Source organism: Podarcis pityusensis (assembly GCF_964106645.2).
Source record: "Podarcis pityusensis genome assembly, chromosome: 3".
NCBI lineage: Eukaryota > Metazoa > Chordata > Lepidosauria > Squamata > Lacertidae > Podarcis > Podarcis pityusensis.
In genome coordinates this window covers 117,926,661-117,941,392 of record NC_138026.1, presented here as the reverse complement: position 1 = coordinate 117,941,392, position 14,732 = coordinate 117,926,661, and the positions used below count along the sequence as shown (strand labels likewise).

Here is a 14,732-nt window from a genome sequence, read left to right as displayed (position 1 = left end):
TATTATTATTATTATTATTATTATTATTATTATTGCCTGCATTGTCAGTATGTCCCTGAATATCAGTTGTTGGGACTCACAGGCAGAGAGAGTACTGTAGTGCTCAGGTCTTGGTTACTGGCTTCCCTTTGAGGGAACTGTGAGAACAGGATTCTGGGTTGGATATTCTGGACTTAGCACACCATAGGACTTTTCTTAGGTTATTGAAGAGATTTTCACAGTGTTTTAATCAAGTGTTCATGCACAGGGCTAACTTGTCTGAGGAAATGGGGGGTGCAGAGAGAAAAATGCGCTTTGCGGTGCGTTCCCCGCCCCCTCCTTACAACAAACAGTCCAATTTCGGTTGAAGCGGGTGTTAGAATTCCTTCTCCATGATTGCAGTCATGGGATTTTTGTCCATCACATGACGGTGTACGTTTTGACTCCACAGAGTAGGAAGTGACGGAGACAGGATGTTTGTGTCACTGTGTTCCGTGAAGTGGGACTATTGTCCTTTGTTCCTTTTCTCTTTGCTGTCTGATGCTAGAGAGAGAGGGAGCCATGTTGCAGTGCTCCGTGTGTGTTTATATGTAAATAAAGGTAGATTAGCCAAAATGCTGAATTGCTGTCACGCAAGGTGCACAAATTCTGTGGATCCCTAAGTGTGCCGATGTCTGTTGGCATCGGTCATTGTGATGTTGGGGCTGAAGAAAACTTATGAAGCTCCCGAATGATCAACCAGGAGGGAGAGAACATGCCAGTCGGGCATGTGTCTCTGCCAGGGTCCTACTCGAGTGTAGGCTGAACTCCTGACAGCAGGTTCATTGGGTGAGAACACCAGCTCTGCCTTAATTGGTGAGCCTGAATTTGCTGTTATGCACTTGAATCCCACCTGTCTAGAAGCAGCTGCAGACACATTCCAGATCACCTGGGATGATCAATTCCCAGTGAACACCTAGAGAGCCCAGGTTGCATCAGCGGTTGTTGGTCTTTGCCTGCCTCAGACTCCTCCTTAAGGTGCAGCTGTGCTTCCCACAGACTCGCCTGACGCCGAGTGAGATTCTAAAGGAGCTCCTGGTTCCTTTGGGACCCCGGTCGTATGCAACGCTGCTTGTGCCCCGATTAACCTCTCTGAGAAAGTGAAGTGAGGCAGGAGGAGTTGGGAGGGAGAAGGAGGCTGGTTTGGCAGCTGCCTTCTGCTCTGGAGGGAATGGTTGGAGCAAAGGCACTTTCCTGCCTTGCTCCAGTGAAGCTGAAAGAGTCATCCGTGGCTGAGAGAGAGCGTCCTCAGAGGAGAGGAATCCTGGGCCACTGAGTTTTACAGTGATCATGCCTTACAGGAGGGCAGATCTCCAATGAGATGGAGAAGTCACTGTGGAGATCTAAACTCTTCCCATGCTTCATGGGAACAAATAGGAATCTTCTTTTTTAAAAACCCTTTACCTAGAGCATGTCTGTCTGTCGGCATATCTATCTATCTCTATATCCATCTATCTAGAAGCTCAGCAAAAAATATAACAAGGTGTGACTGGACCATTCTGTGAATGATCACAGAAATTGGACAGCGAGAAATAGTCGAACATACAACAACAATTTATTATTTATACCCCGCCCATCTGGCTGGGCTTCCCCAGCCACTCTAGGCAGCTTCCAAAAAATATTAAAATACAGTAATGCATTAAACATTAAAAGCTTCCCTAAACAGGGCTGCCTTCAGATGTCTTCTAAAAGTCTGGTTGTTGTTGTTCTCTTTGACATCTGGCGGGAGGGCGTTCCACAGGGCGGGTGCCACTACCAAGAAGGCCCTCTGCCTGGTTCCCTGTAACTTGGCTTCTTGCAGTGAGGGAACCGCCTAAACGGCCTCGGCCCACTATACCTGAAGGAACGTCTCCACCCCCATCATTCTGCCTGGACACTGAGGTCCAGCGCCAAGGGCCTTCTGGCGGTTCCCTCACTGTGAGAAGCAAAGCAAATGTATTAACTTATGTGCATTGCTTTTGTATATATACAATAAACATTTCCCATTCTTATTTATATTGTCGTCATCTCAATTTCTCAGTTTCCCAATTACCGTTATCTTAACGATTTCAGCATATTCCATTAATTTAATTTACCAGCCTTCTTTGGTTGGGACTGTATTGGGCTAACAGTATCCGAACGGTCTTCTTCTTCTTCTTCTTCTTCTTCTTCTTCTTCTTCTACATTTCCAACATTTAAATGAGGTACAAGCCGTAAACTTTCAACCATTCTTCCAAAGTCTTTCCCAATAGCAGGTACACCCTTGTGCAAATTAATTGAAACACATATATGTACATTAGTACATATGTACATCTGTTTAGGGAAGCTTTTAATGTTTGATGTACTACAGTATTTTAATATTTTTTTGGAAGCCGCCCAGAGTGGCTGGGGAAGCCACGCCAGATGGGCGGGGTATAAATAATAAATTTAAATTAAATTAAAAATTAGTAACGGATATGACCTCCGTTATTTTTAAGCAGCATTTGAACACGGTTTGGCATGCAGTCTACTAGTTTTGAACAGTCACTGTTGATTTTTGGATCCCTGTACCACACTTGAATCAGCGCCTGAAGGAGCTTCTCTGTCGTCATACAATCTACAGCACGGAAGTAACCTGTTCCACTACTTCCGGGTTGCCGCGGGACGTATTCTGAAAGAACGTAACCTGAACCGAACATAACAAGAGGTATGACTGTAGCCCACAAATTCTCAATGGGATTTATGTCTGGGGAATTCCCTGGCCGATCAAGTACCTGTATTTGCTGCTCTGTCATGAATTTCTTCACCACTTTCTAGGGGGCTAGATCCCAGTACTGCCAGGATACCTCTTTTCCAGCTCTGGAATAACTTTCTTTCGTAGAACCTCAATATATTGTGGCGAGCGCATCGTTCCTTCTGTTGGCTGCAGGCTTCCGACACCCTAATGAATGAGAATTACATGAAGATGATGTACAGATGGTACACAACACCAGTGCAGTTAGGGAAAACGTACAAAACTAGTTCAAATATATGTTGGAAGTGTAAGGAAAAGGAGGGGACATTTTATCATATGTGGTGGGATTGTAAGGTAATTAAAAAAATTTGGGAAATGATATACAACGAATTGAAGAAAATGTTCCATATAACATTTGTTTAAAAACCTGAAGCATTTTTATTAGGGATTGTAGGGAAAGATTTGCCAAAAAAACTGAAAAACATCTTCATGTATGCAACAATGGCCGCGAGAGCACAAGGATGGAAGACTGAAGAAACCCCAACTAAAGAATCATGGCAAGAAAAATTGATGGACTATGCAGAACTGGCAAAACTGACATATAAGCTACGGGACAAGGATAACTGTGACTTTAAGGATGAATGGGAACCCTTTACAAAGTATTTGAAGACGCAACAAAGCGAACTGCACTCCTTGGCTGGCTTTGAATAAACATTCACAAACTTTTTATTGATAATAATCAGCTAAATAGTTTGAGGATCTATACAACTTTGTAACATGCAGAAAACAGCATTCTTAGAGAAACCAAAGACTGGAACTGAGGGAAGTCGGGGGTGGGTGGGTTCTGTGGGGGGAGGGAGGGGGAGGGAGGGAAAATGGGGGGGGGAATAGGGATGATATGTTTCTGGATAATATGTTTTGTTTTAATTTTGAATAAAAAAGTTATAAAAAGAAAAAAAGGGGGGGAGAAAACAAGCTTTGTTCCAATTAATTTGCACAAGGGTGTAGTTTCACTCTCACCCTCCAGGCTCGGTCCTGGCTTTGCCTGCCCCGCTTCTGATCACTGTCTCCAGTATGTTTAAAGTCAGAGGTTGGCTGCCCTGAATTTGAGCAATGCTACAAGAGCCTTAAACATCAATCAGGGCGCCCATCGTTCTCCGAGCTGGTGCACTGGGGTGGAGCGACACTCGAGCATGGAGGAGGAAGAGTTGGGAGGCTGGAGACTCTGTGTTCCTTCATACACACACCCTGCAGTTTCTTAGGCACATCTCTTTTGTTGTTCACTTTCCTTCTTGGCTCCTTCCAGACCTCTCACATCCTATCAACTCGCACCCATGGGGCATTCTATAGTTCTTTTCCCTCTCGTCCTTTTTCTCTCCATTGCTCAGGCAGGTAAGAAAAGAATTTTGTGTATGTGTGTGCTGGTCCCGAGGGTTAACTGTGCGACGAGGTCTGAGTCCAGTCCGGGGTCGAGGGTGCAGTATGGAGGCTGTCCATCAAAGCTGAAGCTGGGTCCAAGGCAGGGAGTCGGGTGAGGTCAGGAACTCTGGCAGAAGAGCAGGACAGGGTGCAGGCAGGAACAGGCTACCAACAATGTTGCTCCCGCAACCTGGGACTGGGGCTGGCTGGCTTTTATCTGCCCCAAGGCATAGGGCAGCCCCGTTCCAATTGAGCACTAAAGAGCAGGGGGGTTTTCCAGGAGGGTGACGGAAGCAACAGAACAAGGGGAGGTGTGGATAAGCCAATCTATATACACATATGTTTTTATTGTGAAATCAGTTTGGGACGCTTTATGAGAAGCGATTCATAAAGGAAATTAAATGAATAAATATTCAACTGAACAGTGCTTTAGGGTTTACATATTTTTGCGGATAGAACATATTTTTGAATTTGCCAATTCAAAGTAGATTATAAAGCATAGTGACGGCTAAATATGGCATTTTTGGTAAAGATTTTCAGGAGGAAATAAGTTAAATGGAAGGCTCAGAGCGCACAGTTAAACTATGGAACTCACTCCTGCAGAAGGCAGGGATGGCAACCAACTCAGATGACTATATAAAGAGGATTAGGAAAATCCATGGAGGGTAAGACTGTCAATGGCTATGTTCTGCTTCCACTTTGAGACACAGTGTACATCTGCATGTCAGTGTACTGCTGGGAAAGTAGGGAGAGTGCTGTGGTGCTCAAGTCCTGCTTCCAAGAGACATCTGTGAGGAACCAAGGGCTGAACTAGGTGGATCTTTGGTCTGACCTATCAGGGTTCCTCTTATATCCACCTTACATTCTCCACTAGGTTGGCTGGGACTGGGAAGGAACCCGCCCGCTGTGTGTACCCCATTCTGCCGGCTTAAAATGGGAGCCCTGCTCATGGTGGGCAAGCTCCTTGGCACTGTAGCACAGAGGAGAAAAACAAGGGCAGAGCCAATCAGGGATCCAAGTATTCGCAGTTACACCTTCCCCAGTTCCATCTGAACCGTGTACAGTCGTACCTTGGAAGTCAAACGGAATCCGTTCCGGAAGTCCATTCGACTTCCAAAATGTTCGGAAACCAAAGCGTGGCTTCTGATTGGCGGCAGGAAGCCAATCGGAAGCCACGGAAGCCCCATCGGACGTTCAGCTTCCAAAATATTGTTCGAAAACAGGAACACTCACTTCTGAGTTTCAATTGTTCAGGAGCCAATTTGTTCAGGAGCCAAGTATGACTGTAATGCAATAATAATAATAATAATTTATTTGTACCCCGCCTATCTGGCTGGGTTACCCCAGCCACTCTAGGGGCTTCCAACAAAGATTAAAAATACATTAAAATGTCACACATTAAAAACTTCCCTGAAAGAGCTGCCTTCAGATGTCTTCTAAATGTCAGGTAGTTGTTTATCTCTTTGACCTCTGATGGGAGGGCGTTCCACAGGGGCGCCACTACCGAGAAGGCCCTCTGCCTGGTTCCCTGTAGCTTTGCTTCTCGCAGTGAGGGAACTGCCCAAAGGTCCTCGGCACTGGACCTCAGCGTCCGGGCAGAACGATGGGGATGGAGATGCTCCTTCAGGTCTACTGGGCCAAGGCTGTTTAGGGCTTTAAAGGTCAACACCAACACTTTGAATTGTGCTCAGAAACGTCCTGGGAGCCAGTGTAGGTCTTTCAAGACCGGTGTTATGTGGTCTCGGCGGCCGCTCCCAGTCACCAGTCTAGCTGCCGCATTCTGGATTAGTTGTAGTTTCCGGGTCACCTTCAAATGCATATAGAGCACATTGCAGTAGTCCAAGCGGGAGATAACTAGAGCACGCACCACTCTGGCGCATGGTGTGCCCTCACTGTGGCCCAGTCCTTAAGATTTTGAGAAGAGCCTTCAACTGCATCAGGCCAATGGCACATCTAGTCCATCGTCTTGTTCTCACAGTGGCCAATCTGATGCTTGTGGGAAACTAGCAAACAGGATCCAAGCATAAGAGCTCTCTCCCTTCTCTGCAACTGGTCTCCAGCAACTGGTATTCAGAAGCATTGCAGTTGTGGAGGCAGAACAGAGGCACCCAGTCATTGATAACCTCTTCTTCCTCCTCCATGAATTGTCTGGTTCTCTTTTAAAGCCATCCAAGTTGGTGAGCATCACTGCCTCCTGTGGGAGTGAGTTCCATAGTTTAATGGCACCGTGTGAAGTTCTTTTATCTGTCTGAATCAGAGGGCACACATGCGCACCCTAGGCTAGGCTAGGGGTGTGCCCAGTAGCAATGGCTGCTCCCCTTCTTCTCTTAGCAAACACACGCACAGGACACCCGAAGCATAGCTGTCAACCGTTCCTTATTTGGCGGGAAACTCCCTTATCCCAGCGCCGTTTCCCGCTGCTGTCCCGGATTGATGATGTCCCTTAAATTTTCTGGGTTTCATGCTCGTCCGGCTCTGGAGGGAAGCAGCGGCTTGGGGTCCTCTGCCTCGAGAGAGTGAAAGAGAGCGTGCGCACGAGCTGCCACATCTCTGTCTTTCCCTTTTCCCCCTCAGGGGCACGTCATGAGGAGACGGGTGGCGGCGGGCAGGCAGGCAGACCCTCTCTTGCGAGACTTCCGCCGCGCTGCCAGGGGAAGCCGGAGGCGGCGGTGGAGGAGGTGGCCTGAGGAAGGAGGAAGAGGAGGGGATGGGCAGGGACGCAGAAGGGGGGCACTTCAGCAGCCGTCGCGGCGCTGCAACCGCCTCATGCTGGGCTTGTGGGCAGTGTGGGCAAGAGTCTCTCTCCCTCCCTGCCTCTCTCTCGGGCGGGGAAGGGCTGATGGAACTCCTCGCGCCAGGACGATGGCAGCAGCCCTTACGTGCTGCTTAGCATCCCCTCCAACCAGTGCAGCATCTTAATGTAGTGATTTCCCCCTCTGCATCCCTTTCATAACTCCATTTTTATAAATCATTTGTCCATCCATAGTTCAAATTTTTACTACAAGTTTTCTGTCAATCCTACCAATGTATGTAACTCTTTACAATAGCTTTTCAAATAAATTATAAACTTTCCCCATTCTTTATTAAAGAGGTCCTCTTCCTGGTTTCTAATTCTGCCTGTAAGCTTTGCCATCTCGACGTCGTTCATCAGTTTTGTCCGCCACTCTGCTTTGGTCGGAGTTGTAGACCCTTAGGATCATGTAGTCCAGCCCCCTGCAAAACACAGTCAGTCACAGTAAAAGCAGCATGGCTCCATCAGTGCCGGATTTCTGTATAAGTCAAGCAAAATCCCTTATTTTGGCTGCTGATCCCTTATTTTCAAATCTGTAAGTTGACAGCTATGACCCGAAGCTGACGCCCAGAACCGTTTTTCCTGGTCCAGGACGGAGAAGGCAAACAGATACGCAGACCTGCATCCTCTGGGACGGCTACTGCAGGAGCAAATGCAACGAGACCACCTGGGCCATCCCAGAATTAGACCTTGGGACCTGCGCCAACGGGAAGCAGAGGTGTTGCCGACCTGAGGAGCTGGTAAGGGAGCCTGAAGCAGTGACACCAGCAGGGTTGTGGCAAATTCAGAACTGCAGGGTCTCTTTGTAGGGTTGCCAGGTGAGGAGCATCCCAGATCCTGAGATTTAAGGCCCAAAGCTGTTGACCTAGGGGTGGCCCCCTGATAGTGTCACAGCCCCTCCACGTGTCCCTATTTTCCAGGGACAGATCCAGACTTAACAGAGTCCATCCCGGTTTCTGACTTGATCCCGGAATGTCCCGCTTTTCCTTCTGACATCCCTATTTTCGATAAATGTATGGTATGAAGTTATGCGACTCCTGAGCCAAGGAGATAAGGAACTATACAACCTTTAGAAGACATCTGAAGGCAGGCCTGTGTAGGGAAGTTTATTGTGGGGTTTTTTACTATTTAATGTTTTATTATGTTTTACATACGTTGGAAGCCTCCCAGAGTGCCTGGGGCAACCCAGTCAGCTGGGCAGGGTATATTAATATTAATTACTAATTACTAATAAATAAATAATAACCAATAATAATGGCCTCGGTCCAGTATATCTGAAGGAGCATCTCCACCCCCATTGTTCTACCTGGACACTGAGCTCCAGCACCGAGGGCCTTCCGGCGGTTCCCTCACTGCAAGAAGTGAGGTTACTGGGAACCAGGCGCAGGGCCTTCTTGATAGTGGCACCCACCCTGTGGAATGCCCTCCCACCAGATGTCAAAGAGAAAAACAACTACCAGACTTTTAGAAGACATGTGAAGGCAGCCTTGTTTAGGGAAGCTTTTAATGTTTAATGCATTACTGTATTTTAATATTTTTTGGAAGCTGCCTAGAGTGGCTGGGGAAGCCCAGCCAGATGGGCGCGGTATAAATAATAAATATTATTATTATTATTATTATATTATGATTTAAACATTAACATTAAAAATACGATTAAAATATGATTTAAACATTAACATTAAAAATATGATAAAACACCAAACATAAATAATAATAATTGAATAGGATGTCCCTATTTTCATCAGAGAAATGTTGGAGGGTATGGTGCCATGGGGGAGACCCCAGCTGATGTCACTGGGCAGGCCCTGGAGACGGAAGTTCATTGGGAAAGGGGAGCAGAAGAGTGCAGACGCCCCTCACTGAGAGTCTATGCTATAATTTGCATGCTGCTTAAGCTTGAATGCTACATGCACTTCTTCTTCTTCTTCTTCCTACTTGGAGGTTCAAGCCCTCCACTGGTCACTTGGAGGGGGCCAGGCAAACATCTCTATTCATGATAATCACAGCCATGCCCCACTCACATCCACAACCCTTCTAAGATTATACTGCCTTCTACGACTATACGATACGATACGATAATCTTTATTGTCATTGTCCCATACAGAACAACAAAATTGAAAAAATCTACATCAGACGTTCAAAAACCAACAAGCCTGCTATCCCAGCCTGGTTAACCCCCTAGAAACTCTGATACCCCATAATTAAATGCAATATACTCCCATAGAGACTACCTTAAAGGTAAAGGGACCCCTGACCATTAGGTCAAGTCGTGGCCGACTCTGGGGTGCGGCGCTCATCTTGCTTTATTGGCCGAGGGAGCTGGCGTGCAGCTTCCAGGTAATGTGGCCAGCATGACTAAGCCGCTTCTGGAGAACCAGAGCAGCACACGGAAACACCGTTTATCTTCCCGCTGGAGTGGTACCTATTTATCTACTTGCACTTGACGTGCTTTCGAACTGCTAAGTTGGCAGGAGCAGGGACCGAGCAACAGGAGCTCACCCCGTCACGGGGATTCAAACCGCAGACCTTCTGATCGGCAAGTCCTAGTCTCTGTGGTTTAACCCACACTGCCACCCGCGTCACAGAGACTACCTTACACTGCGTTTAAAACCAAAATCACATTTGGGTAGAAACTGTTTCTCAGGCGGCTAGTCCTAGTCTTTATAACCCTGTACCTTCTTCCAGAAGGCAGAAGCTGAAAGAGATCATTTCCGGGGTGAGCACTATCCTGCGCTTTCTCTGCAGCTTTCTCATGACACCTGGAAGCATAGATTTGATCCAAGGTGGGAAGAGTGCACCCAATTATTCTCTCCACAGTCTTTATAACCCTGGACAGCGTTGTTTTTCCCCTGACCGTGCAGCTCCCAAACCACACACACAGACCATAAGTTAATACACTCTCAGCAGTACAATGGTAAAATGCCATCAACAGGTCCTTTGAGATTATTTAAACAATATACAATACAATTTTTACAATTATACAATACACAATTATACACGAATAGGAATGCATTGCAACAATCAGTGTAGATCTCCTTGTGTTGCCCTTCAGCTGTAGCTACTATTTTCTGTGCACGTACCCGGGCAAACAGTTTGGAGTGCTCCACCATCTTAACTTAATTGGTGTTTTGTGCAAATTTCACCTTCACCCCATTTCCTTGAAACTAAACTATATTGGGTTTTTCGGGGTTCTAAATCCTTACAGTGGCTAAAAGGCTCTCCTTTTATGCTGACTGGGCGCTCATCCACACCTTTGCTTGTGCAGTGCTAAGAAAGCACATGGCTGGGTGCTGCTGTGGGTTAAACCACAGAACCTAGGACTTGCTGATCAGAAGGTCGGCGGTTCGAATCCCCGTGACGGGGTGAGCTCCCGTTGCTCGGTCCCTGCTCCTGCCAACCTAGCAGTTTGAAAGCACATCAAAGTGCAAGTAGATAAATAGGTACCGCTCCAGCGGGAAGGTAAACGGCGTTTCCATGTGCTGCTCTGGTTCACCAGAAGCGGTTTAATCATGCTGGCCACATGACCCAGAAGCTGTATGCCGGCTCCCTCGGCCAATAAAACGAGATGAGCGCCGCAACCCCAGAGTCGGTCACGACTGGACCTAATGGTCAGGGGTCCCCTTTACCTTTACCCTTTATGCTTTTTAGGCACGGGTCTGAGTGGTTTCGCACTCAATCAGAGCAAATGACAACCCATGAGAAACCTGCTTGCCCATTGTTCCAATTCAGGGCTAAACTGTAGGTTTCTCGGCCGGGGTGGGGGAGCAACAGGGAAAACAGAGACGTAGATGAACCCTGACTCTAGGATACTGGAGACAAAGACCCTGCTATGGAAATAATGATAGGTCATGTGTTGGCTACTCTTCTTCTCTGCCTGGCCCTATCAGTCCCAACGGTTGCCATACGTCCCAGACAGAGCCAGAATACTGCAGTTGGAAGCAGTGTCTGGGCTGAGATCGCTTAAAAGCCCCAGAAAATCCAGACATATGGCAATTGTAGGGGTTTGGTGGTTTTTTATTTTAATAATAATAACAATAATACTTTATTATTTATACCCCACACATCTGGCTGGGTTCCCCCAGCCGCTCTGGGCGACTCCCAACAGAATATTAAAAACACGCTAAAACATCAAACATTAAAAACTTCCCTAAACAGGGCTGCCTTCAGGTGTCTTCTAAAAGTCAGACAGCTGTTTATTTCCTTGACATCTGGTGGGAGGGCATTCCACCACCACCAAAAAGGCCCTCTGATATTTTGCAAAGAAAGCGCAACAACTTTTGTGTCCGGGTTTTCACTTTTTGAAGTATGGCAACCCTATCAGCCCCCCACTCCACCCAGGGCTCAGGACAACTACAAGGGCAGGGGGGGCGGACAACACCCCTTCCTACTCCCTACAGGTGGAAAATGACTACAGTGGTACCTCGGGTTAAGAACTTAATTTGTTCTGGAGGTCCGTTCTTAACCTGAAACTGTTCTTAACCTGAAGCACCACTTTAGCTAATGGGGCCTCCTGCTGCCGCTGCACAATTTTTGTTCTCATCCTGAAGCAAAGTTCTTAACCCGAGGTAATATTTCTGGGTTAGCGGAGTCTGTAACCTGAAGCATATGTAACCTGAAGCGTATGTAACCCAAGGTACCACTGTTCAGAGCTGCAAAAGGAGAATTGCTATGCTTTCATGGTCTGACTGCAAACGTTCTCCCTTAGCTTCCCAGCCACCAGGAGATCTCAGATGGACCCCAGCCGTGACAATTGCCTTCCTTTCCTTTGGTGTGTTCTTCATTCGGGAAGGTAAGAAGGGAAGAAGGGCTTTGCCTTAGTGTCTTGGCTCTGCACGCAGAGGGTTTGCATGACAGGACTGGGAAGCCCCACAGAACAACTGCCAGACACGATTTCTGTCCCTCCAGACACTATTTCTGTTCTCATCCTGAAGCAAAGTTCTTAACCCGAGGTACTATTTCTGGGTTAGCGGAGTCTGTAACCTGAAGTGTATGTAACCTGAAGCGTCTGTAACCCGAAGTACCACTGTATATATATATAAAGAGATATTTGAAGATGGCTCTCATACCTTCTCTGAGTCTCCTCTTCTCCAGGCTAAACATACCCAGCTCCTTCAATCGCTCCTCATAGCCCCATGGGACCATGAAACTCATAGGGGGACCTCAGGATGGTCACCATCACTCAGCATAGCCTACCTCACAAGGTTGTTGTGAGGATAAATGGGAGGGGAATGGGGGGAGAGACCCATGGGTATCACACTGAGCTCCTTGAATGGTGGGTTGTTGTGCTGGGCCCGGGGGTAACCCAAGCAACGCGGTCCAGGTCCAGTCCTGAATCCAAGGGATCCGTGAGGAGTCAGTCCGACAGGGACAAGGCAGGACACAAGGCAGGAAACTAGGCAAGGACAGGTACAGGATCACAGGCAGGTTCTGGCAAACTGCAACGTTGCTCCCACAACCTGGGACGGGGTCCAGCAGCCTTTTATCTCTGTTGGGGTAACGGCCAGTCCTGATCCCCCAGTGACTCACCTCCCTGTTTCGCCCGAAGGCGAGCACTCCTCCTGCGAGTACTCAGGTCTCGCCTTCTCTCAGACCTCAGTCTCTGCAGCTCGGGAGGCACCGGTAGGTTATTAGACCCAGGGGCCGCCTCAGCCTCCCCTGACCCAACCGGTAGTGGAGCAGCTGCAAGTGATGGCCCACCTGGAGGCAACGAGGTAATCCCCACATCTGGAGCCAGGGCAGGCTCAGGCCCCTGACTCGGCCCTGCTGGTGCTTGTTGCAGGGAAACCTGTTCAGACTGGGGCTCTTCAGAATCAGGCCCCAGACTAGGTTCAGCTGCCACTTGAGGCCAAGGATCTGGTGCGGACTGAGACTCCTCTGGCTCCGAGTCCGAGTCCCAGGCCATCACAGTTGCAAGCTGCAGAAATGACTGCCAGGATTCCTCTAGGGCTGGGGAAAATAGGCTTGGCCATCATATCACCTCTCAGTCTCCTCTTTTCCAGGCTAAACATATCCAAGTCCCTCAACTGTTCCTCATACGGCTTGGTTTCCAGACTCTTGATCATCTTGGTTGACTTCCTCTGCACATCTTCCAGCTTGTCGACATCCTTCTTAATTTGTGGTGCCCCAAACTGGACCCAATATTCTGGGTGGGGCCTGGCCAAGGCAGAATGCAACAGGACGATGACTTCCCTTGATCAGGACACTATATGTTAATGCAGCCTAAAATCACATCAGCTTCTTTTGCTGCTACATTATGCTATTGACTTGTGTTAAGCTTGTGGGCCACTAAGACCCCTAAATCTTTTTCAACTGGCAAGCCCACATCCTGAAGTTGTGCGTCTGATTAGTCCTGCCTAAGTGCAGAACCTTTTGTTTGTCCGTAGTGAGACTGATTTTTTTGAAGTTTTACGGTTTTGGCCCAGGTCTCCCATCTGTTAAAGCCCTCTTGAACCCTGATTCTATATTCTGAGGTATTAGCTACCCCTCCCAGTTTGGCACCATTGGCAAATTTGAGAAGGATATTCCTTTATCCCCCCCCCCCCAAAATAAAAAAAGTGTCCAGTAGCACCTTGGAGACCAAACTAAGTTTGTTCTTGGTATGAGCTTTCGTGTTGATACGGAAGGGGGGGGCATGTCTTCTTCACCTTCTTCTTCACTACAATATATCCATTTATTTCCAATTGTCAATGTCAAAAGGGACTAAAATCTATAAAATTCATAGAAAATCAACGTGCCAATTTGCTCAATTTCTCTAGGACTCCATGACACCTCCCCTGTCCTCCATAATCCCTCAAGCAAGGTGTCAAGACCCTAATCCTGTCAAATCTCTCTGCCAAGCCCTTCCTCCGGGCGATGTCAGGTGACAGACTATGCATACATGGACCATTGTCTTCTCAGGATGTGCTTATCTGCGCATATCTCCAGCTCTGCATATTCCCCCCTCCCTCCTCCATATGTTAATCCGGTGTAACCCAACCTCTTCCTAATGTATTCGTGATGTAATCTGTGTAACCCAACCTCTTCTTAATGTATTCATGATGTAACTGGGATGTATTTTGCACTGTATTCTGGGACATGGAGGGAAATTTCAAAAGTTCATGTCACCCCTTTCTCGCTGTTCAATCTCGCCTTGAACCTGTTGCGCAATAAACTTGGATCTTCTGCAGCTTGCTCCTGTCTCCGGCTGAGCTCATTTTCTTCCGCAGGGACCCGCAGACTTAGTCCGACGAGCTGGGTGGCAGAGTAGCCCCGCACCCAGATTTTACCGTAACAGTGTGCATGCACACTTCTTCAGATACACTGAAACAAAAGTCACCAGACCTGTATATATAGTGAGAGGGTGGGGAGGGGTATTACTCAGAAGGGTGATTGGCTGATAGGTGTGGTAAACCAGTTGATAACTGTTAATGACTGCAATTGGTCTTACAGGAAAAAGCAAATAGCTTTATCATGTATAATGAGATAAGAATCCAATGTCTCTCCATGGTTTTAAGTTTGGTAATAAGTTGAACCATAAAGAAGGCTGATCGCCAAACAATTTATGCTTTTGAATTATGGCGCTGGAGGAGACTCTGGAGAGTCCCGTGGACTGCAAGAAGATCAAACACATCCATTCTTAAGGAAATTAGCCCTGAGTGCTCACTGGAAGGACAGATCGTGAAGCTGAGGCTCCAGTACTTTGGCCACCTCATGAGAAGAGAAGACTCCCTGGAAAAGACCCTGATGTTGGGAAAGATTGAGGGCACAAGGAGAAGGGGACGACAGAGGAGGAGATGCTTGGACAGTGTTCTCGAAGCTACAAACATGAGTCTG

General features: G+C 47.5%; 1 protein-coding gene across 1 annotated transcript; it reads left to right on the top strand.

Annotated features, from left to right (window-relative positions):
- Positions 1 to 3,963: 3,963 nt before the first annotated feature.
- LOC308474668 (gallinacin-13-like) lies at positions 3,964 to 11,689 on the top strand. Its single transcript, XM_081001250.1, has 3 exons — positions 3,964 to 4,102; positions 7,512 to 7,660; positions 11,626 to 11,689. Exons 1-3 carry the CDS (start codon positions 4,045 to 4,047, stop codon positions 11,665 to 11,667), a joined length of 249 nt encoding a protein of 82 aa, XP_080857376.1. The 5' UTR covers positions 3,964 to 4,044; the 3' UTR covers positions 11,668 to 11,689.
- Positions 11,690 to 14,732: the final 3,043 nt, after the last annotated feature.